Source organism: Notamacropus eugenii, chromosome 5, assembly GCF_028372415.1.
Source record: "Notamacropus eugenii isolate mMacEug1 chromosome 5, mMacEug1.pri_v2, whole genome shotgun sequence".
Lineage (NCBI taxonomy): Eukaryota > Metazoa > Chordata > Mammalia > Diprotodontia > Macropodidae > Notamacropus > Notamacropus eugenii.
The window spans coordinates 437,389,608-437,416,778 of NC_092876.1; the positions used below are offsets into that span (position 1 = coordinate 437,389,608).

General features: G+C 37.9%; 1 protein-coding gene across 3 annotated transcripts in view; it reads right to left on the minus strand.

Moving 5' to 3' along the window:
- SYTL5 (synaptotagmin like 5) overlaps window positions 1-27,171 on the minus strand; it is a 238,839-nt gene that overhangs the window by 120,895 nt on the left and 90,773 nt on the right. For 2 of the 3 annotated variants that reach the window (XM_072615179.1, XM_072615178.1), the window contains exon 2: window positions 14,460-14,948. In XM_072615179.1, the coding sequence (XP_072471280.1) occupies window positions 14,460-14,578 (119 nt within the window). In that variant the 5' untranslated portion in view covers window positions 14,579-14,948. Of the gene's footprint in view, window positions 1-2,468; window positions 2,625-14,459; window positions 14,949-27,171 lie in introns of those variants that run through there. The other variant, XM_072615180.1, reaches the window with a different exon arrangement.

Here is a 27,171-nt window from a genome sequence, read left to right on the forward strand (position 1 = left end):
AGAAAGGTAATTACTAAACCCTTTATATTCCAAGCATTCTGCTAAGATTACGGATACAAAGAGTAAAGCAAAAATTATCCTTGCTCTTACATTCTAGGGAGGAATATAATGTACAAAGATAAGAGGTGGCCAAGAAGGGGTACCTTAGCTCAGAGAATTGCAGCCATGATGGATGAGGTCGTAGGGCAGTAGACTGACATTCTATCTAGTAACATTAGAAAAGTTGATTTGATGAGTTATGATTGCAGAACAGGAGTATAGAGTAAAGGAAGAGTTATGAGGGCATCATCCAGGCAGCTGTCAAGGTCTTAGAGAGGAGGAGGAGAGAATGAAAGTAAAAAAAAAAAATGTAAAGAAAAAGCATGGTGTCTAGGGCTTTCCAAAAATAGTAGTCAAGTAAGAGGGAATCTTCAAGTGGAACATGGGGCTCCAGAGGCTGAAAGTTTCTCAGGAGTATTGAGATGATTGTAGATGCTATGGAGAGAGCTGGAGAAGAATAACTGTATATCATGGATTTTATAGAAAGGAAAATGCTTTCTTTCAAGGTACACACACATGAATTATAAATTATAACACTAAAACGGATGTAGAAAGAGGAAAAAATGTTCTTCCTTTGTAGACAGAGATAAAACAAAGGGCAAGGGGAGATGTGTAGCATATTCCCCAGTTTCAGCATCCTTTAAGAGAGTAGTTCAGCCACTGTGTTCAGCAAAATTCCTTTTAATGAAAAGAACAGCAGGAAAGGGAGACTCCAGCTGTTTCAACAATCACTCAGTCCAGATTCAAAGGGTCTGAATGAGCACCATTCTTCACACCCATCACAGACTCTGCAGACTCTCTCTAACTGACCCCTTTCAAAAATCATATGTGGATTCCTCTTTGAAACAGAAAGTCTTCTGTTGGAGTTATTCAAAAATTCCCTTTGCCACATAAATACCATCCCACAGCTTAAAAATCACAACAGCCAAGGCGGCTACGTGGCCCAGTGGAAAGAGCAATACCTGGAATCAGAAGGACTTGAGTTCAAATACAGCCTCAGATGCTCTGTATGACCCTGGGCAAATTACCTAACTTTTCCTAGCCTCTATTTCCCCGTCCGTAAAACAGGGATAACATCATTTCACAGGGTTGTTGTGAGGATTATATAAATATTTGAAGTACTTTACAAATCTTAAAGTGCTGTATAATAAAAAAACTGGTTGTTTTTGTTATAGCTACAGTACCTTGCAAGGCTAGAAATGGAATACTGTTCCTTGTGAAAAATGACTTTACTAATCACCTTTATTTGTCTGAGTTTCCTTACTATCCAGAAGAGGCCAGACTCACCTGGGAATAGGAATCAGCCAATCAGGAGGCAGATTAAGCATCCCTCAAGTTTGACATAGCAGAGATCCTTTGCAGTGTTTACTGAACCGAGAAGTCCTTCTGTTGTGCTGGTGACCACAGAACTGACATAAGCTGGTTAATTCCAGCTCTAATGGACAGAACTAGTACAAACATCTTGGTCCTGGGACCTTGGGAACTTTTTAACCTGACCCTCTTCTTTGTTCCATCCTAGTCTCTGTGAAATGCCTCCTCTTGGGAAATGGAAACTGAACCCATGTAACTGTGGCAGTACCTGATTGGGACATGATATGGCCATTGTTACCCAGTCTGGCGGTTTCTCTTTGTCTTTTTAATCTATGCAACCTAACCCTAAGAGCTCTGTTCTGAAAGTCAAATTTTCTTTTCAGCTTTGGTCTTTTCATCAAGAATGTTTGAAAGTCCTCTATTTCATTGAAAGACCATTTTCTTCCCTGAAGTATTATACTCAGTCTTGCTGGGTAGGTGATTCTTGGTTTTAATCTCAGTTCCTTTGACTTCTGGAATATCCTATTCCAAGCCCTCCAATCCCTTAATGTAGGAACTGCTAGATCTTGTGTTATCCTGATTATATTTCCACAATACTCAAATTGTTTCTTTCTGGCTGCTTGCAATATTTTCTCCTTGACCTGGGAACTCTGGAATTTGGTTACAATATTCCTAGGAGTTTCTCTTTTTGGATCTCTTTCAGGAGGTGATCAGTGCATTCTAATTATGACAAGGAAAATAAAATAATATTATCAAAAGTAGAATCTTCTTACAGCACAATGAAATAAGATACATGCACAACAACAAGTAAATTAAAAGAAAAGGAAGAATTGTAGAAAATCACCATTAGGATGTTACTCCTGCATATTACTCAACAGGGTGTAAGAGCTTACCTGGCAGTTAGGACAGTTGGAAAGTCCCACCTCCCCTACAACAATAGGGAGGCCTCACCTGAGATTGGGACTAGCCCAGTTAAAATTGGTTGAAACTGGTTTTGTGGTCCAACATGTCTGCTTACAGCTATGGGAAACTAAGACCAAATAAGGCAAAAAAAAAATAAGGGAAATGGGGTGTTGAAATGTGGGGAGTTGGAGATATAAGCAGGGGAGGAGACTCACATGGGTGGTTGCAAGCACAAGCAAGGTGAGATTGTTGTTATTATTTCTTGGAGTTCAGTTTCTAGGATGCATGGCGATAACAATTTCTTGTTCCCAGATATTTTGCCTTATCAATCATGGATGTCTTGCTCCTTCGAGCACCAGGCCAGTTTGCAGCTGTGACACATCCTATGCTGAGTGACATAAAGCTCTGGTGCAGAACCAGTAAGGTCCTGGGCCTCGTGGGCTTTCATGCTTTCTGGCATTGAGTCAATCAGATACTGAGTCTGTTTGAAAACTGTTTATGTTCTGGAAGATAGATATTGCCTTGGGGGCTTGCTTATGGAAAGAATACTTTGCCTGAGAGAGAGAGGAGATCTCTAATAGGGAGAGGAGACCTCTGACAGTGGGAGAGGAGAAAATCTGATAGAGGGAGAGGAGACCTCTGATAAATCAAGAGTGAACCTGTGCTAGCAGCCCTCCTGTCAGCAGGATCTGTATAGAAATAAAGGAAAGTATGGAGTTTACTGGGACTGGAAAGGTTGTCTGTTGTTTCCTAATCATTGTATTCATTTTTTGTAGGTAAAGTTCTTATAGAGATAACAGCCAGGAGAGAAGTTTCTTTTGAACTTCTCAGAGCCAAGGCTAGGGCCAAAATCAGAGCTTGACTAGAGTAAACCCGCCCTAAGTTGTGCCAGAAGGGTGGGGGCCCTGGAAGTGTGCTATGCCCAAAGCCCAGGCCAGAGCAGCCCTTCCTCATGCGAGGCTGAGGGAGGATAAGCTGCCCCAGAGTTGGGGTGATGTGGGCCAGACATAGAAGCTGGGGGCAGAGGTCCCTGGAACCTGCTGTGCCTGGACTCACAAAGCAGCAGGGAGAGCTTGAAATGGATCAGTCTCTTCCCTTGTGAGGTAAGATATGAAGCAGGAGTGGCGTACTGCCTGCATCCAGACCATAGCAGGAGCAGGGAGTAGTCAGCCCCCGGACCAGTAGGAGGAGGCACTCTGGAGCTTGGGACTCAACCCTGAGTCAAGATGAAAACTTTGCAGCAAGTCAGGGGAAGTGAGAGTGCTTTTCTCCTACATCCCCCTGGGATGTGTTGGGACCCAGGGGGTGGAGTTATCTATGGTGGAATAGGGGAAGTGCCATGGTCCATGGGCACACATGTCACACAGCCACCTCTCCAGAGTTGGACTCTTTGGCTCACTAGAGAATGTGTGCACCTAAGAGTGCCAGGTGGGAGAAGGATTCCCGCCCAAGAAGACTTTACTTGGACACTATTTGATCGAGGGGATTGTAACCTACTGTGACCTAGGGATGGAGTGTGGTATGTGCTGCCCCTGAGGATATGTTATGCCAGGGAAGATACCGACCTGGGACTCCTGATTGTATAAGTAGCATTTTGGACAGTACCTGAGTGAAGAGGAGCTGGTTGCTCACTCCCCAAAGATTTTGGTCCCCAAAGAATGTATAAGGTAGGGGGTATGCTACGTTATGTTATGTACTTTTGTGATTGTTTAAGGCCATGGAGCCACCCTGGTAATAAGTTGTTATGTTGTTATGAACATTATGCTTTAGTTTCTTGACTCAAGGTTTAGTTTGAGTAAATAGAGTGCTTATTATACCATGTGATTAGATCTTAAATATATACGCATGTGTGTGTATACACACACACACACACACATACACATATGAACAGCAGCAGCCCTCAAGTGTGCTGTGTTGATCAGCATTACTGTGGTTTAGGTGTTCTGGTTAGACTGTAACCCTGAGATACCTAACCAGTGGGGAAATGGGAGGGAACTGCAAATTGGGGATTGGGATAAAAAGCTTTGTATTTCTCTTATATTGGTGTGCCTACTTGTTGGTCACCAGTTCTTGCAAGAATGTTAAATAAAAGTCTTTCCTGGTTCACCATCAGCCACGTGGAGTTCTTGGTAAGATGCGTGTTTCTGACACTATGGATACTGGAAATATTTCCCTTTATTATAGAACAAAATATCATTGCAGATTGAGGCACACAAATAATAATACCTCAGATTTCACATGCTCTAAGTTTTAAAAAGTATTTTTTTTCCTAACAATTCTGTGGGGGGAATTGGAAGGAGGATTGAATTCAGAGAATAAATACGTTAATTTAGCATAAACAGTTCATTTCATCTCAAGCCTCTATTTTGTGATTAAGTAGTTGTAATGTAATAGTGAGATAAACATGAGTGGTATCATTTGGTAGGAAAGTGTAGCCCTCTCTAATCTGGTAAAGTACTAATAATGCCTACCTGACTCTATGATATGGGTCCCCTACATTTGGTAAAGAATTGATAAACTCTTACTAATGACACTAGGAAAATAAAGTTATGTTCAGTAGTTTCCTTTCATCATAAATTTAGGTAATCAGTCACCAATCACAACCTGGAGGTAACTTGCAAATGCCTTGTTAGAACCATAAAAAACACACCAGAGACCCCAGACTGGTTCTGGTTAGCTCTCCTATATTCCCCCAACTCAGGGATTGGAGCACCCCATGTTCACTTGAGAGCAGTGCACCTGCTCTCATTAATCTGCAATAAATGGGGACTCACCAGAGTCTTTGGTGACACTTTGGAGGGAGACACAAAGTCTCTGACTGGACAAAGAAGGAATCTTGTTGATCCACATGTCAAAGCATATTTTTGTGGTAGCCAAGAACTGGAAATTGAGGAATTCAATCCTTCAATTGGGGAATGACTGAACAAGTTGTGGTATATAAATGTAAACAAACAAACAAACAAATAAATGATGAGCTGGTGAATTTCAGAAAAACCTTGAGAGATTTACATGAACTGATGCTGAGGGAAGTGAGGAGAACCAGGAGAACACTGTACACAGAAACAGCCACACTGCACAATCACTGACTTTGATAGATTTAGATCTTCTCAGCAATACTATGAGCTAAGACAATTCCAAAAGATTCATGATAGAAAAGGCTGTACACACCCAGAGAAAGAACTATGGGTTCTGAATGCGGATTGAAGCATACTGTTTTCTCTCTCTCTTTTTTTTTTCTTTTTCATAGTTTTCCCCTTTAGTTCTGATTCTTTTTTCACAACAATGGCTAATATGGAAATATATGTATATATTACATATATATGTATATATAATATGATTGTACATGCATACCCTATATCAGATTGCTTGCCATCTAAGAAAGGGAGAAAAATATTTCAAACTCAAAACCTTATAAAAGTGAATGCTGAAAACTAGAACTACAATAATTTTTTAAAAGAAGAAAAAGAAGGAACCTTGTTGTGAGCACTGGTTCAAGGCATGTCTCCTGGGACTTTTAGGAATCAGGTGAATAGCTTGATCCTAAAGAGGCAGATGATTGCATTGTTTCAAAAATAATTGCACATGCAAAAATTTGCATACTGTTGATTAATAATGAGTGATTGCATACATTGATGAGTATAAGTTTGATTTAACTTTTCCATTGTACTAGTAAGCAAACTTCAGAGCTAAGGGAAGTAAAGAGTAGAGGCCTCCGCAAATGCTAGACTGAGGGCCATTGTCCTAGTTGATAAAGTAAGAGCATAGTAGATCTCTACCGGATCAGTGATGTGGATGAAGGCCTAAATTCTCTTCTGTAAAATAATATTTTTTAATTTTTTTTTAAATTGTATTTTTCTAAAACTTTTCATGCTTCTCTTGATGCTTGTATCTGAAAGTCAAATTTTTTATTTAGCCCTGATTTTTTCAGCAAGAATGCTTGAAAGTCCTCTATATCATTGAAATTCCATTTTTTCCCCTGAAGTATTATACTCAGTTTTACTGGGTAAATGATTCTTGGTTTAATCCTAGCTCCTCTGACCTCCAGAATATTCCACGTCCTTTGATCCTTTAATGTAGAAGCTGTTAGATCTCATTTTATCCTGATGGCATTTCCACAATAATGGAATTATTTATTTCTGGCTGCTTGTAATATTTTCTCCTTGACCTGGGAACTCTGGAATTTGGCTACAATAATCCTAGGAATTTTCCTTTTGAGATCTCTTTCAGGAGGTGATGGGTGGACTCTTTCCATTTCTATTTCTCCCTCTGGTTCTAGAATATCAGGACAGTTTTCCTCGATAATTTCTTGATAGATGATGTCTAGGCTCCTTTTTTTGATCATGACTTTCAGGTAGTCAAATAATTTTTAAATTATGTCTCCTGGATCTATTTTCCAGGTCATTTTCCCAATGAGATATTTCACATTGTCTTCTTTTTTTTTTTTTTTCATTTTTTTGGTTCTGTTTTTATCATTTCTTGATTTCTCATAAAATCATTAGCTTCCATTTGCTCCATTCTTATTTTCTTCAGTCCTCCTCTTCCATTTGATCAATCCTGCTTTTTAAGGCATTCTTCTCCTTATTGGCTTTTTGGATCTCTTTTGCCATTTGCGTTAGTCTGTTTTTTAAAGTGTTATTTTCTTCATCATTTTTTTGGGTCTCCTTTAGCAGTCTGTTAACTTGTTTTTCATGATTTTCTTGCATCTCTCTCATTTCTCTTCCCAATTTTTCCTTTACTTCTCTTACTTGATTTTCAAAACCCTTTCTGAACTCTCCCATGGCCTGAGGCCAATTCATAATTTTCCTGGAGGTTTTGGAGCTTTGACTTTGTTTTCTTCCAGTTGCATGTTTTGATCTCATTAAAGTAAGATTCTATAGCTATTCTTTCCTTTGGTTTGCTCATGTTCCCAGTCAAATGCTTGACTTTCTAATTTTTTGTCAAGGTAGGACTCTGCTTCCAATGGGGGTGGGAGTAGGGGTGGATGTACTCTCCCAGGTTTCAGAGATTCTGTATCAGCTGCTTAATCCCCCAATTGCGGGCCTAGAGCTCCAGAAGTTGCTGCTGCTGCTGCTACCTTCAGATGAAGCCTCCTCCTTTGTCTTGGGGCTGGGGCTGATCCTAAGTTGGACCATGCATCTCCCCCACTCAGATCTGACAGAATTTTCCCACTGACCTTCTAGGCTGTCTTTGGGGTTTGTGGGTTGGGAAGTCTGGAAACTGGCACAGCTGCCAATGTTTCAGTCCCCTGAGGCCTGCTCCATCCCTGTCTGTACCAGCACAGCCCATGCCAGACTGCACTCCCAGCCCAGTGCAATAGATACTTCCCATCGACCTTTCAGGCTCTCTTGGGCTGGAGATTTGCTTCACTCTGTCATTATGTGGGTTCTGAAGCTCAAGAATTTGTTTAGTGTAATTTTTATAGGTATTTGCAGGAGTTTTGGGGGAGAGTTCAAGCAGGTCTCTCCTTTTACTCTATGACCTTGGCTCCCTAAATACTTTTTTATTAAATTTTCAGATGACACAAAGCAAGATTCAAGGAATTGCTAACACATTTGATGATAAAATCTAAAAAGGCCTTAAATAGAACAAGAGACCCAATATAAATAGATGAAAATTGGTAGGACAAATGTAAAGACATATAGCGGGGTTCAGAAATCTAACTTCATAAATATAAGATAGTTAGCAGTTTGTATGAAAAAGATCTGAGGGATTCTGTGGACTGTAAGCTGAGGAAGACTCTCTAATATAATATAGAAGTGATGTCACGTGTAAACCAAAAATGTTAATGCAATTCTGGCATTAATTAAAGAAGCATGGGGTCCAGGAAGACAGAGGTAACAGGCTTTCTGTAAACAATGCTGATCAGACCAAAGCTGGAGGATTGTGTTTGGTTCTGAGCGCAAGAGTTTAGAAAGGATATTGATACTGATATTGATAAACTAGAAAGCATAATGGTGGAGCACCTTCAATTCATGTCATATGAAAATTGGTTGAAGCTAATGGTGATGTGTTTAACTGAAAGAAGATATTCAGGAAGGGCATGATATCTGTCTTCCAGTATTTGAAACACTGCCAGGCAATACTGGGATTACATTTTTCTATTTGGTCCCATAGGACAGAATTTAAAACAATGGACAGAAATTACAGAGAGGCAAATTAGGTTATATGTAAAGAAAAACTTCTAAATAATTAGTTCTTCCAAAGTCGCGAGGGCTGTCTCTGAAAGTCTTGCCTGTCTTCAAACAAAGGTTAGATGACCCCATACCAAGTGTGTTGTAAAAAAGGATTCTTGCTTAGGTATAGGTTGGACTATATGGCAACAAGGTCCCTTCTAACTTTGAAATTTTCTGATTCTATGGTAGAGGATTGGGGCTGCCCACACATAGTAGATGAGAGAAGGAATAAGAATACAGGATGAAGATAAAGAAGGTATTTTCATTGAGATAGGAGGAAAATCAGAAAAATAAATTCTCATAGATGAGAAAGGAGAAAAGAAGGTCAAGCCAAGCAAAGATCATTAACAGTATCAGATACAAAAAAAAGGAGTGGGGGGATCAAGAATTAGGACTGAGAAGATTCCAGAATCACATAATCACTGAATTTGAGATTTGGAAGGAACTTCAGTGCCCAGCTAGTCTAACTGATAAATAAAATGAATCCCTACCAAACTAGTGGTCATCAACATCCACAGAATTCTTTCAAGGCAGCACATCCCACTATTGGAGAGCTCAAAGTATTAGGAAATTTTTCCTGGCTTCATATTTAAATTTGCTTTTTTTGTAACTTCTACCATTTGTTCCTGGTACTGCCCTTTGGGTCTAAATACAATAATTCTGAGCTCTCCTCCATGTGGCAGTCCTTTGAATAGTTGGACATCTATCACATACTCCTTGAGTCTTCTCTTTTCCAGCCTAAACAGGCCCAATTACTTCAACTTCATGGCACATGGACTCAAGGTCCTTTCCCACTCTGGTTACCTACCTCTGGAACTATTCAACTCATCAATATCATTTTTAAATCATGAACATAATGTTCCAGATGAGTTCCAATGATGGTAGAGTACATTCCTATTCTGGGTAGCTATGTCCCTCTTAATGCAGCTCAAAGTTATCTTAGTTTCATTTTTTTCCTCCTTTTCTTTTCTTGCAACATGGCTAATGTGAAAATGTTTTGCATAATTTCATATGTGTGATGACGGAGCAGCTCAGTGATACAGTGGATAGAGCAATGGGCTTGGAATCTGGAAAATTCATCTTCTTGAGTTCATATCCAGCCTCAAATATGTACTAGCTGTGTGACCCTGGGCAAGTCACTTAACCCTATTTGCCCCAGTTCCTCATTAGTAAAATGAACTGGAGAAGGAAATGGCAAATCATTCCAGTATTATTATCACCTGTATGTAAGGTGGATTTTAGTATGTATAAGGTGAATTTTTGTTATTATTTCTTAGAGTTCTGTTTCCCAGGATCCATAACTATAACAATCTCTTGTTCCTAGATATTAGATATGAGTTCCCATAATTATGGTTCAAAACATCTCCACCATGTTTGTGTAGCATTATATAATGATAAATAATATAAAAAACTACCGCAGCTACACAGTGAGTTATAGGAATGAGGTGATATAAACTTATGAGGGTATTGCTGGCAGTATGCCTTCTTTGTCTGATGCCCTATAAAGTGGGTGGTCAGTGGTCAGTGAATGGGGAAACTTAGGGTTGAGTGCACAAATGCTGTGTGTGCCTTGATTGGTCCCCATTGAGGCTTGAGGGGATTTAGGGGAAGCACAAGTTGTGTCTGTCTCAATTGACCCCATTGAGATGTAGGGGTAGTTGCCCCTTACCCCCTTCTGGCTGACTTCGGGGAGAAGGGTGATTAGGGAATGTTGTAGGAGATGTGTTCTCATTATCAGCTATCCTTTACCGAGAAAACTAGACTAGAATAAAGTAAGATTACCTGTCTGAACAAATCAAGAGTGAACCTGTGCTAGCAGCCCTCCTGTGTGCTGTGTTTATATGTCTTACACCAAGAAACCCCCAAATGGGGTCACAAAGAGTCAGACCTGACTGAAACAACTCAACAACATTATGTATAGTGAGTATCATATTTCTTGCCTTCTCAAGGAGTGAGGGGGTGGGGGAGGGAGAAAATTTGGAACAGAAAATAAAAATTAAAATAAAATTTTTTAATAAAGATTATATTCACTTCTTTGGTTGACACATCACAATGTTGATTCATATCCAGGTTAAAGTCCTTTAAAACCTCAGATCTTTTTTCAGGAAAAAAATCTGCCTTTTATCCATATCTTCCCCATTTTATACTTGGGAAGTTGATTTTTTTTTTATACCTAAGGACAAGACTTTATATTCATACCTGCTGGACTTCATCTTATTAAATCTAGCCTATTGCTAGGCTCCAGTCTATCAAGATTCTTTTGGATCCTGACTCTGTCATCTAATATGTGAGTTATCCCCCTTAGCTTTGTAGTGTTGATATGTACCCATGCTTTCTTCCAAGTCAGTGGTAAAAATATTAAATAGCACCATGCCAAGCACAGATCCTTGAGTTTACTCCACTAGGAACTTTCTGCCACATTGACATCGAACCGGTAACTCTTTGAGTACAGTCATCTAACCAGTTCTGACACTATCTACTTGTATCCTGATCTCCATCTTCTCCATAAGAATAATACTGAATATGGCAATTAGGAGGTAACCCAATTCAGTAATAATTTCAGAAAAAATTAGTTTCGATAGAAATAGATTAAAACCAGACTGCAGGCTGCTGAGGAGCAAATGCACAGTAGGGAAATATGAATAGAGAGTATAGATTACTCTATTTTGGAGTTAAATTATGAAGAAGAGAGAACTAAATGGCTTGAGATGTGGGAGAGGGCAAATGAAGGAGTGGTAACTTTTGTTTTTCTCATTGAAGTGTAAGGTGAGGTCATCAGCTGAAGGGGATGAGATGATTTGTGGAGCTGGATACTTATGGAGAAAGGATACATAACTTCCTTTCACTTGGTATTACAAAGAAATTAAGAATAAATGGGAAATCAAACATTTCATTCTGAGAAATTGTATGTACTCTTGATTATTGTAATAGTAATTATGAGAGCTAAAGATCTTCCCCATCCATTAATGGAACTACCCATTGAAGGAAGCTTTATTAAGGGAGGCCCACATCTTTTGTTAATTTTCTAACAAGGCACTGGTTTTCAAGGTTTATGACGCCCTCTGGCTCTGAAAAGTGTATATATACTCTGAGGTGAGGTTTTACTTTGGGGCTAACTCAGTTGGAAGTGTTTGTTTGGTCAGATAAGACTCTGGGCAGCCACTAAGGAGCCCTCCAACTTTGAAAACCCAGCTATTGTTGCTTCTTTCTCTGGTAACAATGTATATATGTAATGGTCAGACAGTTGCATCTATCTGTTGATTTGCGATGTATGTATTGCTTATGGTCAGACAGTTAGAATCCCTGTCTGTTGATCTTTGTTTCTCTATATTTCCTCTGAAGTTCAGGGTGTTGATGTTTTCCTCTGAACTAAATGAATAATATCTGTGCTTGATTAAAGTGATTGTTGACCCCTCAAAAATTGCTTTCCTAGATCATGTATGCTGGGGTCCTTGATGACACAGTTACATAAGTAAGTTGCATTCCTCCTATAAAATTATTAGAGCAATAGAAGAAATATAAGTAAAGAAAAACATGATAAGGAAATACAATAGGTTCTGACTAAGCTTTTAAAAAAAGGGGTGGAAAAATCTATCCTATACAATATTGCATTTATTATTCTGTCTCCTTAAATTGCTTTTCTTAAAAGAAATGATTTTACATTTATCTGAGAAGTTTATTAATGGGTTAACATCCTTCTTCCAGAAAATATGAGACATATTTTGCAGGATATCAGGAAATTCAGTCATTTTTTGTGATTAGATTTAAAACACTGAAAAGATTGTTTTTCTGTTCTCTCCAAGCGTACTGACTACATTCACCATCATCTGTATTCTAGTCAAAGAAAAACTGAGCCACAAATTCTATCAGAGCTTTTGTTATTTCAGTGTTGATTGAATGTCTTGGAAGAATGATAACAAAATTTCAGATCATTTAGCTGTGGAATTAGCATTTATAAGGAAATTCCAATGTATGTTCATAGCTAAGGAGTCAAGTTTCTCATAGCACATTGTGAATTCCTGAAATGCTTGAAAATAACCTTAGGACTAGTTTGTAGCATTTCCTCTCCACAGATGATTAATAGCAGCTTTTGATTGCGATTTTAGTCTTGAACACAACTAGTATCCTTTCAGGTGAATATGATGAGGCAATCAAGAATACAGAATCCATTTGGGTCCACAATGCTTTGTGAGGAAATTATTAGTTTCTGCCTGTTTCCTGGATTCAGATCTTAAACCCATAATACCTCTTTCCTTGACATGAATGAAAGGTTAGCCAAATGATTCACCAGTGGTTTCTTGAACAATGTGGACACTTTCACATTCCAGCTCCTAATTCCCTCCCTATTGTAACTAAGACATATTCCTTCCGAGGATGAAGTTAGTATCCTGCTAAAATTAAAATATTATTGGAAATAATAACCTTCTAAGCTACTAGTTGCTAGTATTCACCTTGGCGTGAAGTACTTTTAAAGGCTGTTTTCTAAGAAGGACTGGGTAGATATGCAGTACAACACAGAACAAGATTAATTAACAGGGAAGAGTCAGCAATCTGGGGGATAGGGTCTGTTTCTGAGGGAGACAGCTCAAAGGTAGGGACTAAAAGGTGGGAGGGGGCCAATGTTTCTTGGAAGAAGAAAGCAAAAGGGCACATAAAAGCAATTTCATCTTCTATAAAATTTTATTAAGGGCTTACCCTACAAGCCCTTACTATGGAGAACAGAGGGGAATTAGCACTTATATAGTGCTTAGTGTGCGCCAAGCACTGTATTAAACACTTGATGAATATCCCATCTGATCTTTACAGCAACCCTGCAATGTTGAGGGTATTATTATCCCCATTTTACAACTGAGAAAACTGAGGCAAAAAGAGACTGACTTTCCTAAGGTCACACCGTCAATAAATGTCAGAGCCCAAATTTGAACTCAGGTCTCCCTGACTCCAGACTGAGCACCCTATCCACCATACCATCAGACACCATTTGGCTATGGTAAAGCTTCAAATCATCAGAATTCAATGGCCTGAAATCTCAGTTAATTGTTGTCTGGTCCTGTCTGACTCTTCATGATCCCATTTGGGGTTTTCTTGGCAATGATACTAGAATGGTTTGCAGTTTCCTTCTCCAGCTCATTTTACAGGTGAGGAAACTGAAGCAAATAAAGTTAAATGGCTTGCCCAGGGTGACACAGCTAGTAAGTGTCTGGGGCCAGACTTAAACACAGGAAGACGTCTTCCTGATTGAAGGCCCAGTGCTTTATGTGTTATGGTGCAACCTAGTTGCCTTTCTCAGGAATTAGGAAGTCTAGCATTCTAGGCATCCTAATTAACTAAGGCTCCATGTAATTGAATTCTAATGAATAGTTAAATAATGATTTTGAATAAATAAATCAAATAAATAAAAAGATTTAATCAGGGTTTTTTAGTTGGTGGTGGTTTTTTGTTTTACACCCTTTTTTTGTGCCATGGATCCTTTATGGCGGTCTGAAAAAGCCTATGGTTCCCTTCTCAGAATAATATTTTTAAATGCACAAAATAAAATAAAAAAGATTACAAAGGAAGCCAATTATGTTGACTTACAGTTGCCAAAATATTCAATTAAAACAAGTAGGTTAAGAACACTTGAATTAAATAATTTTCCAGATGTTCTTCTTTCTGAGGCAAGAGCAGCTAAACATGCACTATAAGAAGATTCGCCCAGGGTCACAAAGGTGGTAAGTCTCAGAACCAGGACCAATCTCAAGTCCAGTTCTCCATCCACTGCCCCATGCTAACTGCCTCTCATAAAGTTACTTCTCCCAGAAAGTTAAATAAGAAAATGTCAAAATTGCTTTCAAATCTTTCCTGATTAACATTGCATGCCCATTAAAGCCAATAACTCCATAGACTCATAGGCTCTTATAGTTAGAAGATACATTTGAGATCATCCAGGACAATATCCTTAAATCTACTAAAATTATGTTCTAGAAACTAGATCTAGAAAACTCCAGAAAGGTGAGAAGTTTTAAGTGAGAAAAATCAATCAAAGAAGATTACCTTATTCTCTTATCTTCAACTTTCTTCAGGTATTCATCTCTCTTTAAGACCCCCAGGATCATTTCCTTCTCATGCTCCAATAAAAATGACAGATTGATGATCTCTGTGTTCTTAGACATGGTATTTCTGCAGTAATCTCTGAAGCAAGTGGCTGGATAGGTGCAAGATGAATTGATTTCTGTAACTCTGAAGGATTCTTTAAAATCACATTGATAAGAGAATCTAGTGAGTCAATTAGCATCACATCATATTCTTCATGACGTCTGTGCAGACACTCCCAAAGGTGATTACATGTTTTCTCAGGAGACAAAGGAGAGAGAAAGGGCTTCCAGGAAGATTACCTCCTGAGAAACTCATTTTTTTCTCAATTGGAGATTCACAAAGTCTTCTTGGGTTGCAGCTAAGTTCCACCAGTTGATATCCAACTGAAATGTTTCAGCACAGATACAGTTCAAGAATTTGAGTGTCTGTGTCCAAATCCTAAAAGAACTGAAAAGGGGGTAGGGAAGAGAAAGAAAATGGGAGAAATGACTTAGACATTTATTTAGGGCACCATATAAAATCACCTGATTTTTATTTAAAAGTTTTGCTTCACTACTCATTAAGGAAAGTGATCAATAATTTTCTTTCTTTTTTGTCCTCTGTGATTTAGGTATCAAAACCATATTGAGTGTCATAAAACACCTAACCTTTAAAACAGTGTTATGTCTGGATCAGGAACGATCCTTGAATTTGTTCACCAAAAGGATCTAGAGTTCTTGGAAGAAGTTGAGGATAGAGATATACTTTTGGAAATCACCTCATAGGAAGACAATAGTCATGCAGGTAGCGACAACACAGAGGACTGTATTTGTTAGATTTCAACTATGAAGAAATATTATATTCACAAATAATATGATTTTTCATGGAGTGTTCTTCTAGCACAAAAAAAGAGAAAGATTCATATGGCTAATCTGTACGAATATCTCTGTTTGAATAAACATTTTATTTAGAATAAGAAAGGAATATGATTTTAGGAAGATAATATAACTAGTGCATGAAGGACCACAGATTACAAATTGAATATACTCCCAGAAGGTGAGGACAAGATCAAGAAAACATAAATCTCTTAAATTGATGCTAATAATCATAAAATAGGTAATGTGGGAGATGTTAAGAGAGGCATAAAGGAGAGAGGAGCTACACAGACAGGCAGGATCTAGCCACAGGAAAATGTCAGAGTGGTGAAAGAACTTGCCCAAGGACGGGGTTCCTGCAATCAAAGCAGACAATTCAAGAATCTGAAAGTTCAAGTTTTACTTTACCGAGTGCAGTTTTACTCTATTTTACTAAACAGAGAGACAAGTGAGCCCAGCTTCCCTCTATCTTCTCACTGTGTTTAGTGATCTCTTGGTAAAAGCCAGTCCCCATGGAAGTTCTAGGAGGGGAAAAATATTGGAAAGTAGCGATGCTCTGAGATGTCTCAAGCTTGTTAGGTTGTTTTTGTTCTCCTAATATGCTCCTCTCCATGAAGTAACCACATCTTGGTTTTTAGGTCAATCTGCTGGGGGATGGGGGCAGTTAGGTGGTACAGTGGATAGATTCTAGGCTGGAGTCAGGAAGACTCATCTTCTCAAGTTCAAATCTGGCCTCTGATACTTACTAGCTGTGTAATCCTGGGCAAGTCACTTAACCCTTTTGGCCTCAGTTTTCCCATCTCTAAAATGAGTTGGAGGAGGAAATGGCAAACCATTCTAGTACCTTTGCTAAGAAAACTCCAAGTGGGGTCACAAAGAGTTGGACACAACTGAAACAAATAAACAACAAACTTTTTTGGGGGGGTATTAATTCAAGCTACGTTTATTCTGCATCACAGCACCCACAACAATCCACCCCCTCACCCCTGGCCAGCCATCAGTGACCTAGGTTGTCAAGGTAGTGTGAATTTTGGCATCACTTTTGTAGTATAACACTCTCATTACCTCATCCTTTCAGCACAATAGAAGAATCCTTCTTATAAGGTACAAGAACAATATCCAAAGATATTCTATGGGCCTGCCTATACTGCAGCCTACTGTGGGGGACCTGAGCTGTTGCTGCTGCTGTTGTCCACAGTGCACTCTACTATGGTCTATGACACTATCCATTTTGCTGGAGGCTACTACCCCTAATACTACTACTGCTACTGGTGCTGCTGGCCCTGTTACCGTCCAACAACTGATAGTCTAGCAAACAGGGAAACACAGGTAACTAAAATTATATGATCTATCAAAAAGAAAAGCATAATGAAGATAATGTCAGCTCATTTCATTTAACTTTGGTTTGACAAATTTTTATTAGACATCTGCTAAATGCAAAAAACTATGTTAGACTGGGGATAGAAACAAAGATAAAAAAATACAATCACTGCTCTTAAAGTATTTGCTAACAGAGGAGAGGTTGGTAACACAAATCATTGTAATGCAAATTGGGATATTCTAAATGAGTATGTACTGGGGCGGAGCCAAGATGGAAGAGTAGAAACATGCACATACTCTACCTCTTCTCCCATAGTCCATAAAATACCTGTAAAGAAAGACTCTCAACAAATTCTAGAGCAGCAGAAGCTGCAGAATGATGAAGTGGAGATTTCCAGCCCAGGGTGACCTGGAAGACCAACAGGAAAGGGTTTGTCACACTGGACCCACAGCAGAACACAATCCAGCCTTGGCTGCACTGCATGAGGAGGAACAGGACTGAAACAGGCCTCAGGGGTGGAATCCCAGCAGCAGCAGCAGCAGCAGAGGTTCACAGATCCCTCAACCCACAGACCCAAAGGTAGCTTCAAAGGTTAGTGAGAGGGCTTTTCCAACTTGTTGAGAAGGGAGCAGAGTCCTCTCCTAGCCCTGAACCCAAGCAGCAATGGCAGCAGTATCAGCGGGGCTACAGGTGGCAACAGCTACAGTGGCAGTGGCCTGCAGCCAGCTTCCATTGTTTCATTGTTGTGGAGTGCTCAGCTTAAAGCCCCTAGGGGAATTGAGTAGCTGATCTAAACCTCAGCCCTGAGTGTGGGCGAGCCCAGCCAGGGAGTAAACTCATCTCCCTTGATTGTGCCATGTTGGAGGAACTGAGAATTTACAGATCCCCAGAATATACCCTACTGTTGACAAAGCACACAAAAGTCAAGTAACTGGTTGGGAAAATTCCCAAAAAAGGGGAAAAAAATAAGACTATAGAAGGTTACTTTCTTGATGAACAGGTATTCTCTCCCATCCTTTCAGATGAGGAAGGACAATGTTTACTATCAAGGGAAGACATAAAAGTCACTGCTTCTGCATCTAAAACCTCCAAAATAAATATGCAATTGTCCCAGGCCATGGAAGAGCTCAAAAAGGACTTTAAAAATCAAACAAGAAAGGCGGAGGAAAAATTGGGAAGAGAAATGAGAGCCATGCAAGAAAATCATGAAAAGTAAGTCAACAGCTTGCTAAAGGAGATCCGAAAAAATGCTGAAGAAAATAACATCTTTAAAAATAGGCTAACTCAATTGGCAAAAGAGGTCCAAAAAGCCAATGAGGAGAAGAATGCTTTAAAAACCAGAATTAGCACAATGGAAAAGGAGGTTCAAAGGTACTGAAGAAAACAGTTCTTTAAAAATTCGAATGGAACAGATGGAAGCTAATGATTTTATGAGAAACCAAGAAATTATAAAACAAAACCAAAAGAATGAAAAAAATGGAAGATAATGTGAAATATCTCATTGGAAAAATAACTGACCTGGAAAATAGATCCAGGAGAAAGAATTTTAAAATTATGGGACTACCTGAAAGCCATGATCAAAAAAAGACCTTAGACATAATCTTTCATGAAATTGTCAAGGAAAACTGCCCTGATATTCTGGAACCAGAGGGCAAAGTAAATATTGAAAGAATGCACCGATTACCTTCTAAAAGAGACCCAAAAAGAGAAATTCCAAGGAATGTTGTAGCCAAATTCTGGAGTTCCCAGGTCAAGGAGAAAATATTGCAAGCAGCTAGAAAGAAACAATTTGACTATGGTGGAAATACAATCAGGTTAACACAAGATCTAGCAGCTTCTACATTAAGAGATCGAAGGACTTGGAATATGATATTCCAGAAGTCAAAGGAACCAGGATTAAAACCAAGAATCACCTACCCCTCAAAACTGAGTATAATACTTCAGGGGAGAAAGTGGTCATTCAATGAAATAGAGCACTTTCAAGTATTCTTGATGAAAAGACCAGAGCTGAAAAGAAAATTTGACTTTCAGACACAAGAATCAAGAGAAACATGAAAAGGTAAACAGGAAAGAGAAATCACAAGGGACTTACTAAAGTTGAACTGTTTACATTCCTATATGGAAAGATAATATTTGTAATGAAACTTTTCGCAGTATTTGGGTAGTTGGAGGGATTACACAGAGAGAGAGAGAGAGAGACAGACAGACAGCACAGGGTGAGTTGAATAGGAAGGGATCATATCTAAAAAAAATAAAATTAAGGGATGAGAGAGGAATATATTGGGAGGGTAAAGGGAGAAATGGAATGGGGCAAACTATCTCTCATAGAAGAAGCAAGAAAAAGTTTTTCCAATAGAGGGGAAAAAGGGGGGGAGGTGAGAGGGAAAAAGTGAAGCTTACTATCATCACATTTGGCTCAAGGTAGGAATAACATGCACACTCCATTTGGTATAAAAACTATCTTATACTACAGGAAAGTAGGAGAGAAGGGGATAAGCAGTGGGGGGGGGGATGATGGAAGGGAGGGCAAATGGGAGGAGGGAGCAATTAGAAGTAAACACTCAGGGAGAGACAAAGTCAAAAGAGAGAATAGAAGAAATGAGGGACAGGATAGGATGAAGGGAAATATAGTTAGTCTTACACAACATGACTATTATGTGAGTCATTTGCAAAACTACACATATATAACCTATGTTGAATTGCTTGCCTTCTCAGTGGGGATGGGTGGGGAGGGAGGAAGGAAGAGAAGTTGGAACTCAAAGTTTTAGGAACAAATGTTGAGAATTGTTTTTGCATGCAACTGGAAAATACAAAATACAAGGTAATGGGGTATAGAAATTTATCTTGCCCTACAGGACAAGAGAGAAGATGGAGATAAGGAAAGGGAGAGGTGTTAGTAGGGAGGGCACATTGGTGAAAGGGGCAATAAGAATGCAAGGCATTTTGGGGTGAGGGAAGGGGAGACATGGGGAGAAAATTTGGAACTCAAAATTTTGTGAAAATGAATGTTTGAAAACAAAATAAATAAATTTTAGAAAGGTAAAAAAAAAAAATAAATGAGTACGTACTTTCTTAAATACTAAGCAGTGTAAAAGTGTAAAACATGGTCACTGACCTTAAGATTCTAGTCAGTTAATTGGGAAGATAACTGTCAGTGAGAATTATGAGGCCAAATTTACTCCACATGTTACAATCTCTCATTAATTTTGTTCATCACTCATACCCAATTATTTTGAGTACAAACATATGAAGGATTTTTAAAATTAATTTGTTTTTGTTTTCAACAATCACTTGCATATGTTTTAAATTTCCTCCCCTTCTCTTCTCCCTCCCTCCCCAAGATGGCATGCAATCTTATATGGGTAGGAATATTTTTTTAACATCTCTCTTCTTGGGATCAGTTTTGACATCTGCTGGTTCTAGAAAAAAGTCATCAGTTGACTCTATGACTTTTATCTATGCAAACCAATTAGTTAAATTAATATTTAAAAGTAATCAGTCAAAAAAGGTCAACTTCCTTTCCAGTATTTAAAACTGTTACTTTGAATTAATAAAGTTTAAAATTCCAAATCTTTTAGCAATAATATCCTTTTCCTTTAAAAATTACTTATGCCTTTTGTTATTCTTTACATTTATTTCCAATTTTATCATTACACCTCCTCAACCCTGAAAGTCCTCCATCATAGCAAAGATTTAAAAACAAAACAGAAAAAAGAAGCCCAGGAAAAAAACAATCTGACATTATATATGATATTCCACACCCTTCATTCTCCACCTCAGCAATGAAGGGAGATTCCTTTTCTCATTTCTTCTGTGAGGCCAAGCATGGTAATTATGATTGTAATATTCAGTACTTTTTAAAATTCTTGCCCATTACATTGTTGCAATCTTCATGTATGTTGTTTTCCTGGTTCCTCTTTCTTCACTCTGCATCATTTTTCATATTCATAATTTCTTGCAACATAATACTTAATATTCCATTATATTTATGTGATTCTATTTGTTTAGCCAGTTCCCAATAGATGCGAACCTAATTTTGAGTTTTTGCTAACTCAAAAAGTGCTGCTATTAACATTGATATGAGAACTTGCTTTCCATCTTTCCTTCCCTGGGGTATAGGTTTATCAGTAAGACTTACAGGCCAAGACGTACAGGCGTATTAGTCACTTTCTTAGCAAAACTCAAAATTTTTTCCCAGAAAGGTTAAAGCAGTTCACAGATACAAAAACAATAATATAAATTAATATGCTTGCCTACTTTCCTATTCATTGCTATATATTATTAGAACTTTGTTAAAAATTTAGCATCAATATACAGGAGTGATATTGGTATATACACCTTCATTTATTTCTCCCTGGTTTAATTATTAAGTTCATATTTATTTAAAAATACAATTTGGCAAGTGTTTTCCTTGCTATTTTTTATTTGTGTAGAAGGGATGTTGATTCTGCATTTGTGGCTGTACTATGTCTCTAACCCATTATAATTTTTTTGTAATTTTTCTTTGATTTACTCTGTATTCAATATGTCTTTATTACATCTCCATTTAGAACTACATTTTTCCTTGTCTTAATTACTACTTTTATCCAGCTACAATCTGTAACTCTCTATGGCAATTCTCTAAGTTACAAAAGAGGTTTCAATCTGCACTGATAAAGGGAGTTTCAGTATAGGGAAGTCCAGTGAATCACAGGTCCAGCCTCTACCACCACCCCACCCCACCTTGGTTATTAAAAATATGTTTAGCATTTCTATTTTGAATTTATTTACAATTTCTCTTTGCACATAGCCTATTTTGTACATATTCCATGCAGAGCTAAAATATGCATATATTAAATGTTCCCATTGAGAAGACAGCATATGTCTTTTGGATTCCACTGCTCTACCACTGTTGTTTTATATTTCCCTTTTTATCTTTCTCCTAGATTTGTTCAAATCTAATAAAGGAATATTAATATCTCCTGTAATTATTGTATTACCATTATCATATTATTTCAATTCAGTTCATTTTTCCTTTATGAATTCAACTGCTATGCCATGTTGTACATAACATTTAAAATATTTAAAAAATTTAAAAATTTCTTTGTGGCATCTTTTAGCATAATGCAGTTTATCTCTCTTAATACTGTTAATTTTTATTTTTGCTTTGTCTGATGGCATGCTTGGAATTTTACTTTTGGTGAATCACCTGATGTATATTAAATTTTGTTCTAGCTCTCATTTTTATTCTGCATTTGTCTTTATATTTTAGTTGTGTTTCTTCTACATGGAAACTTGTTGTATTATAATTATTAGTTTTATTTTTCAACCATCATTATTATTATTTTATTTTCATAATAGTCTGCTGCTCTATTTTATTGTATTTTAAATTTAATTCACATTTCCCATTTGATTCATTAGGTGTGTATTTTTTCCTATTGCTTATTTTTATTTCGTTTTATCCCCTTCTCTCTTAGGTGATTATACTGTTTTAATGTTAGTCTATTCCCTTAGACTCTTTACCTATTTCCATTTATCTGTCAATTCTTTGACTTTATTTTAACAATTAATTCTTTTTCTTTTCATGTATCTGATGCTTCTTTTAATACTTCTTTTTTCTCTCCCAGGTGGGCATGAAATTCAAATTCTTCCTTTCCTCTCAAATCTTAGTTTAAGAAACGTTTCTGTTCATTTTCCAAGCATTTTTCTTTTGCTTTGCCCTCCAATTTCTCTTCCTTCCTAATCTATTCTGAATCCTATTCTCTAGTTCATGTAGTATGTGCTTACTTGTTCCTTCTTTAATTTCCCTGAGGATAGAACTTCTGGAGAACTAAAATTAAATTCCCTTCTTCATCCCTTTTCTATGTTATTAAATTTGTGGATTTAACCTGACATTCCTTCCCCCTCCCCTTTTTCTATTTCTCTCTCTTTGAAATTTCAATTCATGAAGGAAGCAATGTCAAATACAAGCAGTGTCATGTGACAAATTACATTTTATCATGAAGCTCAGTCTTTATGAAATTACTTTGAAAAGAACTATCCTCCCATATTGGTAATATCTTTTGAACACAACTATTTCCACTAACATTTATTGAGCACCTACTATGTGCAAGGTACTATACTAAACTCTGGGGAAACAGAAGCAATAAATTAAATCATCCTTATTTTGAAGGACTTTAAATTCTAAGATGGGAATAAAAAACAAAAAGTATATGTGTGTGTGTACATATATATATGTACATAGGTGTATGTGTATATATGTACATATGTCAGAGAAACAAGAAATATATTGTGTACATATATGTATATACATATGTAAATGTGAATATATGTGTATATATATCAGAGAAACAAGAAGTATCCCTATCAAAATACACAGTATATATATATATATATATATATATATATATATATATATACATATATATATATAAAAGTATGCATATCAGTATTCAAAGTATACACATGCCAATATATATATCAAATATACATATCAAAATACACAGAATATAAAGAGGATAAACACAAATACTGACAAAGTAGTTAACTCCAAGGGGTAGTTAACTAAAAGAGGGCACTAAAAGGGGCATCAGAAAAGACTTTGAGTTGATAGTGTCGGGATTTCATGAGGTGGAGGTAAGGAGAGAGAACATTGTAGGCATGGGAACCAGTGCGTGTAAAGACATGCAGACAGGCTATGAAATATCTAGTCTAAGGACCAAAAAGAAAACCAGTTTGGCTAGGTTACAGGGTGGGAGGGGCAGTAATGTCCAAAGAATCTGCTAAAATAAATTGGAACAAGGTGTGAATGGTTTTAAAAGTTACACAGAGGAGTTTACATTTGATCCTAAATGAAATGAGAAACTGTTGGAGTTTATTGGAGGGGGCGGGACATGGTCAGATCTGTACTTAAGGAAAATAACTTTGGCAACAACATAGAGAAAGAATTGGGTTAGGGAGAGAACTCAGGCAGAACCAAGAGAGACCAATTACAAGGTTGTAGCAATAATTCTGGCAAGATATCAAAAAGTTGGAAATAAAGTTGTAGCTATGTGAGCAGAGAGAAGAAATTAGATGCTATGCAAATGAAAACAGCAAAATTTGAGTAAAGAATGGATATTTGGGGTGAAGGAATCTAAGTAGCCAAGGAGACTGGAAGAATGATGGTACTTTTGATGAAAATAGGAAAAGTTTTGAAGAGGACTGGGTTTAGGAGGACAAAATATTGAGTTCTGTTTGGGACATGTTGAGTTTGAGATATGGGACATCTAGTTGGAAATGTCTACAGGCAATGAATGATATAGGATCAAAGCTGGGGGGATGAATAATAGTGCTTTGGTAAGTCATTCACATAGATACGCTAAATAAATCCATAGGAGTCAATGAGGTCACCAAGAGAGAGACTGCAGAAAGAAAAGAGTAGGACACACATGGGACATAGTCCTGCAGAATATCCACTTTAAGGGGGAGAGAGGGGGTCTGTGATCTGGATGATGAATAAACAAAGAAAATAAACAGAGACGGAATGGATAGATAGGCAGGAAATTGCCTCTCCTGAGAGAAGTGTCACAAAAACCTAGAGAGGAAAGAGTAAGCAGGAAAAGGGTAAGAATCTTTAAAAAACAAAAACTAAACTTTCACTAGATCCTACCATTCCCTCAAGCTGCTGACTTATAGTTCCATTGCTGTCCTCACTTAAACTCTTAGAAAGAACTGTCTGTACTTTCTTCCTCTACTTCCTTTCCTCTCACACCTCAGCTCTTTAAAATCTGGTTTGTTGTTTCAAAGCTGGACTGAAACCTCTTTCCATAAAGTTGAGAACAATCTAATTGCCAAATTGGCTGGTCTTTTTCACCCCCAATTCTTGGGGTTTTTTTTTTTACCTATCTTCTACATCTGCATCCCCCCTTTCCTTCTTCAGATTCTTTATATTCTATTTTTTTTTAGCTCCTTTGGTTATTTATTTTGTCCTCTGGTGCTCTTTTTTTGTACTATTTCTCTCTCTTTTTTTAAAACAATAGTCTATAAAAATGAAAGAATTGATTGTATTAGTCTTCCCCCTCCATGGTACTTATTTGCTCTTCTTATGTTTCTTTTATTTGAGATGTTAGTAAATTTTTACTATCAAAAGAGATTTGAGAGAAGGTATGCAATGTTTGAGTTGGATGAAAGCAGCAGTAGGAGACTACAAGAAGAATGGATAGAATCCATAGCTCTGTGATACTGCTACCTTGGGTTTAAGCAGAGGTATGTCTAAAGTGAACTGATCATTGCTAATTCTCTCTTTTCAGATAACTGACAGTGACTTTGTGCAAGCCTCCTTTTGTCCTCCAGGGCTTATGTTAAATATACAACTCCATATCTCCATTTCATGGCTTACTTTGAGATTCAGCCAAGGATCTTCCACCAGCTGATTATTTCCAATGTATTCTATATGGATCTTGTTCATATATAGTTATTTGTAGCATCCCTGTTAGACTGTGAGCTTCTTGAGAGTAGAGGCTGTCTTTTACCTTTCATTGTATCCCCCCAAACTGAGCCCATTTCCTGGACCATCATAGGTGCTTATTAATTGTTTCCTAACAGTTTAATAGAGGTGCAAAATGTTTACATTTTTTGTTTCACTGGATGTAAATTTAGAGAAAGTTTGAAGGATCAGGTTCTTCATTATTGTGAATGGGAAGTTAGAAGGAAACTGAAGAGAAAGAGAAGTGGGAAGAGACAAGGAGAGGGAGAGTGAGAGTGAGAAGAAGAAAGAGGGAGACAGAAAAAGACGGACAGAAAGAAACAGAGGGAGAAGAAAGATAAAGGAAACTAAAGGGAGGGAGACAAAAAACAGTCCTAGGTCCTGAGGGTACAATTAATACAAAGAAAGACATCTTCATTGAGTGTAACACTGTACACAAAGATAGAAATCTATGGAGAGTGGCAAAGAAGTACCACCAGGATGGCTACCACAAGCCCAGAAAAAGAAGCCTGGGAGAGGATTCTGGGAAGATGGTGGAGTAGGTCAGAAAATCCCAAGCTCTCAAGATTTCCTCCCCACAAAAGAGATAAAATAGCACCTTAGGGAGAACAAAGTGTGAGTAAAAAATAAATAAAAATAATGACACAACAAGGGTCTTCCTGGGATAAGTAAAGAAGATCGGAGGAAAAATCCCAGGATGGGGTTTGGTCCTTGTGAAGTATAAACATCTCCAGACTAGGGTCCACTTTAACACAAGAGGCAAGCCTTGGGGTTAGTTGATTTGGGAGGCTGTCTTGGCCCCAGCCACAGGAACTTTTACTGGCCAGGACAGGGAAGGCAGTTGGGCACCTAAGCCCAGAAAGATTGGGGGAACCTCTACAGACAAGGAACACCAGACCCAGATGTGAATACCTGGTGAGTGCAGAAGCAGTGTGGCAGCAAGTCCCTGGCTGTGGGCACTTACAGGAGGTTGGAGATTTGGTTTTGGTTCCAGACTAGAGGGGAGAACTGAAGATCTGGGGCAAGAGGCAAGAGGGGGAGGAGGGAGAAAAAAAGGACAAAGTAAAAAAGTGCACAGCAGAAAACAAGAAATTTACAAGGAAACAAAGAAAAGATGGAGAGCTCTCAACACAACATGTAATATTTATCATACAGGCTTCTTTGAAATGAAAATTTGTTGTTACATATTTCAAATCCTCTCTTATATCCTGCTATGCACATGACATGCTTTTTATTCCTTCCTTACTTTGTATTGTAGTAATATTTAAGTTTATGGTATGTTTTTGTTTCATTTATCTGTTCTTTATTTGTGTTCTAGTATTTGAGTCTAAAATAAAATTTTATAAAAAGAAGCCTGCCAGCTTGGACCAGAGATGCTTCAGGGGAACCTGAAAAGACAATGCTCTTTCTCCACGAGCAGGAAGACCAGAGTTCTTGGAAGAGGAAGGTTGAGGGTGCTTGGAAACATCATGGACTCTGAATTCTCTGACTGCAGATACAGGGTTGGGAGTCAGTAGTTCACCAAATAAGAAGACCAAAAAGGAAGAAAAACTCACAACTAAGATGCTCAAGAAAGTTCTGAAAAACTCTGAACCCAGACTGTAAAGAGGAGCTGGAATCTGCCCACACACTGAGAGCAAATATACATGGAAAGTAAAATTCAGCAGCAGAAACCCAGAAAACTGAGGTCAGGACCAAACCGATATTGACCATCCTTACAGAAAGTACGATATGGGGCAACACCTGAGACTTGCACAAAGTCCCAAATCAGGAAATGAAAGGGGAACTGTGACTAAATAGAGTAAGACACTAAATATTATGAAGAAATATAATAAATTCTGAGATTCCCAAGAGACAAAACCAGAAGAAGAGAGTTACTGTACACCCAAAAACAGCCTCAGAGAAAAGACAGCTTGGCCACAAGGACTATAAAAGTGCTTGGAAAAAACTGAGCATTCAATAAAATTAAATTACAAATGAAATTAGAGCTCTGGAGGAAAGAATTAATAGAAGAATAAATAGTTTAGAGCAGAAAATGGAAAACCTACT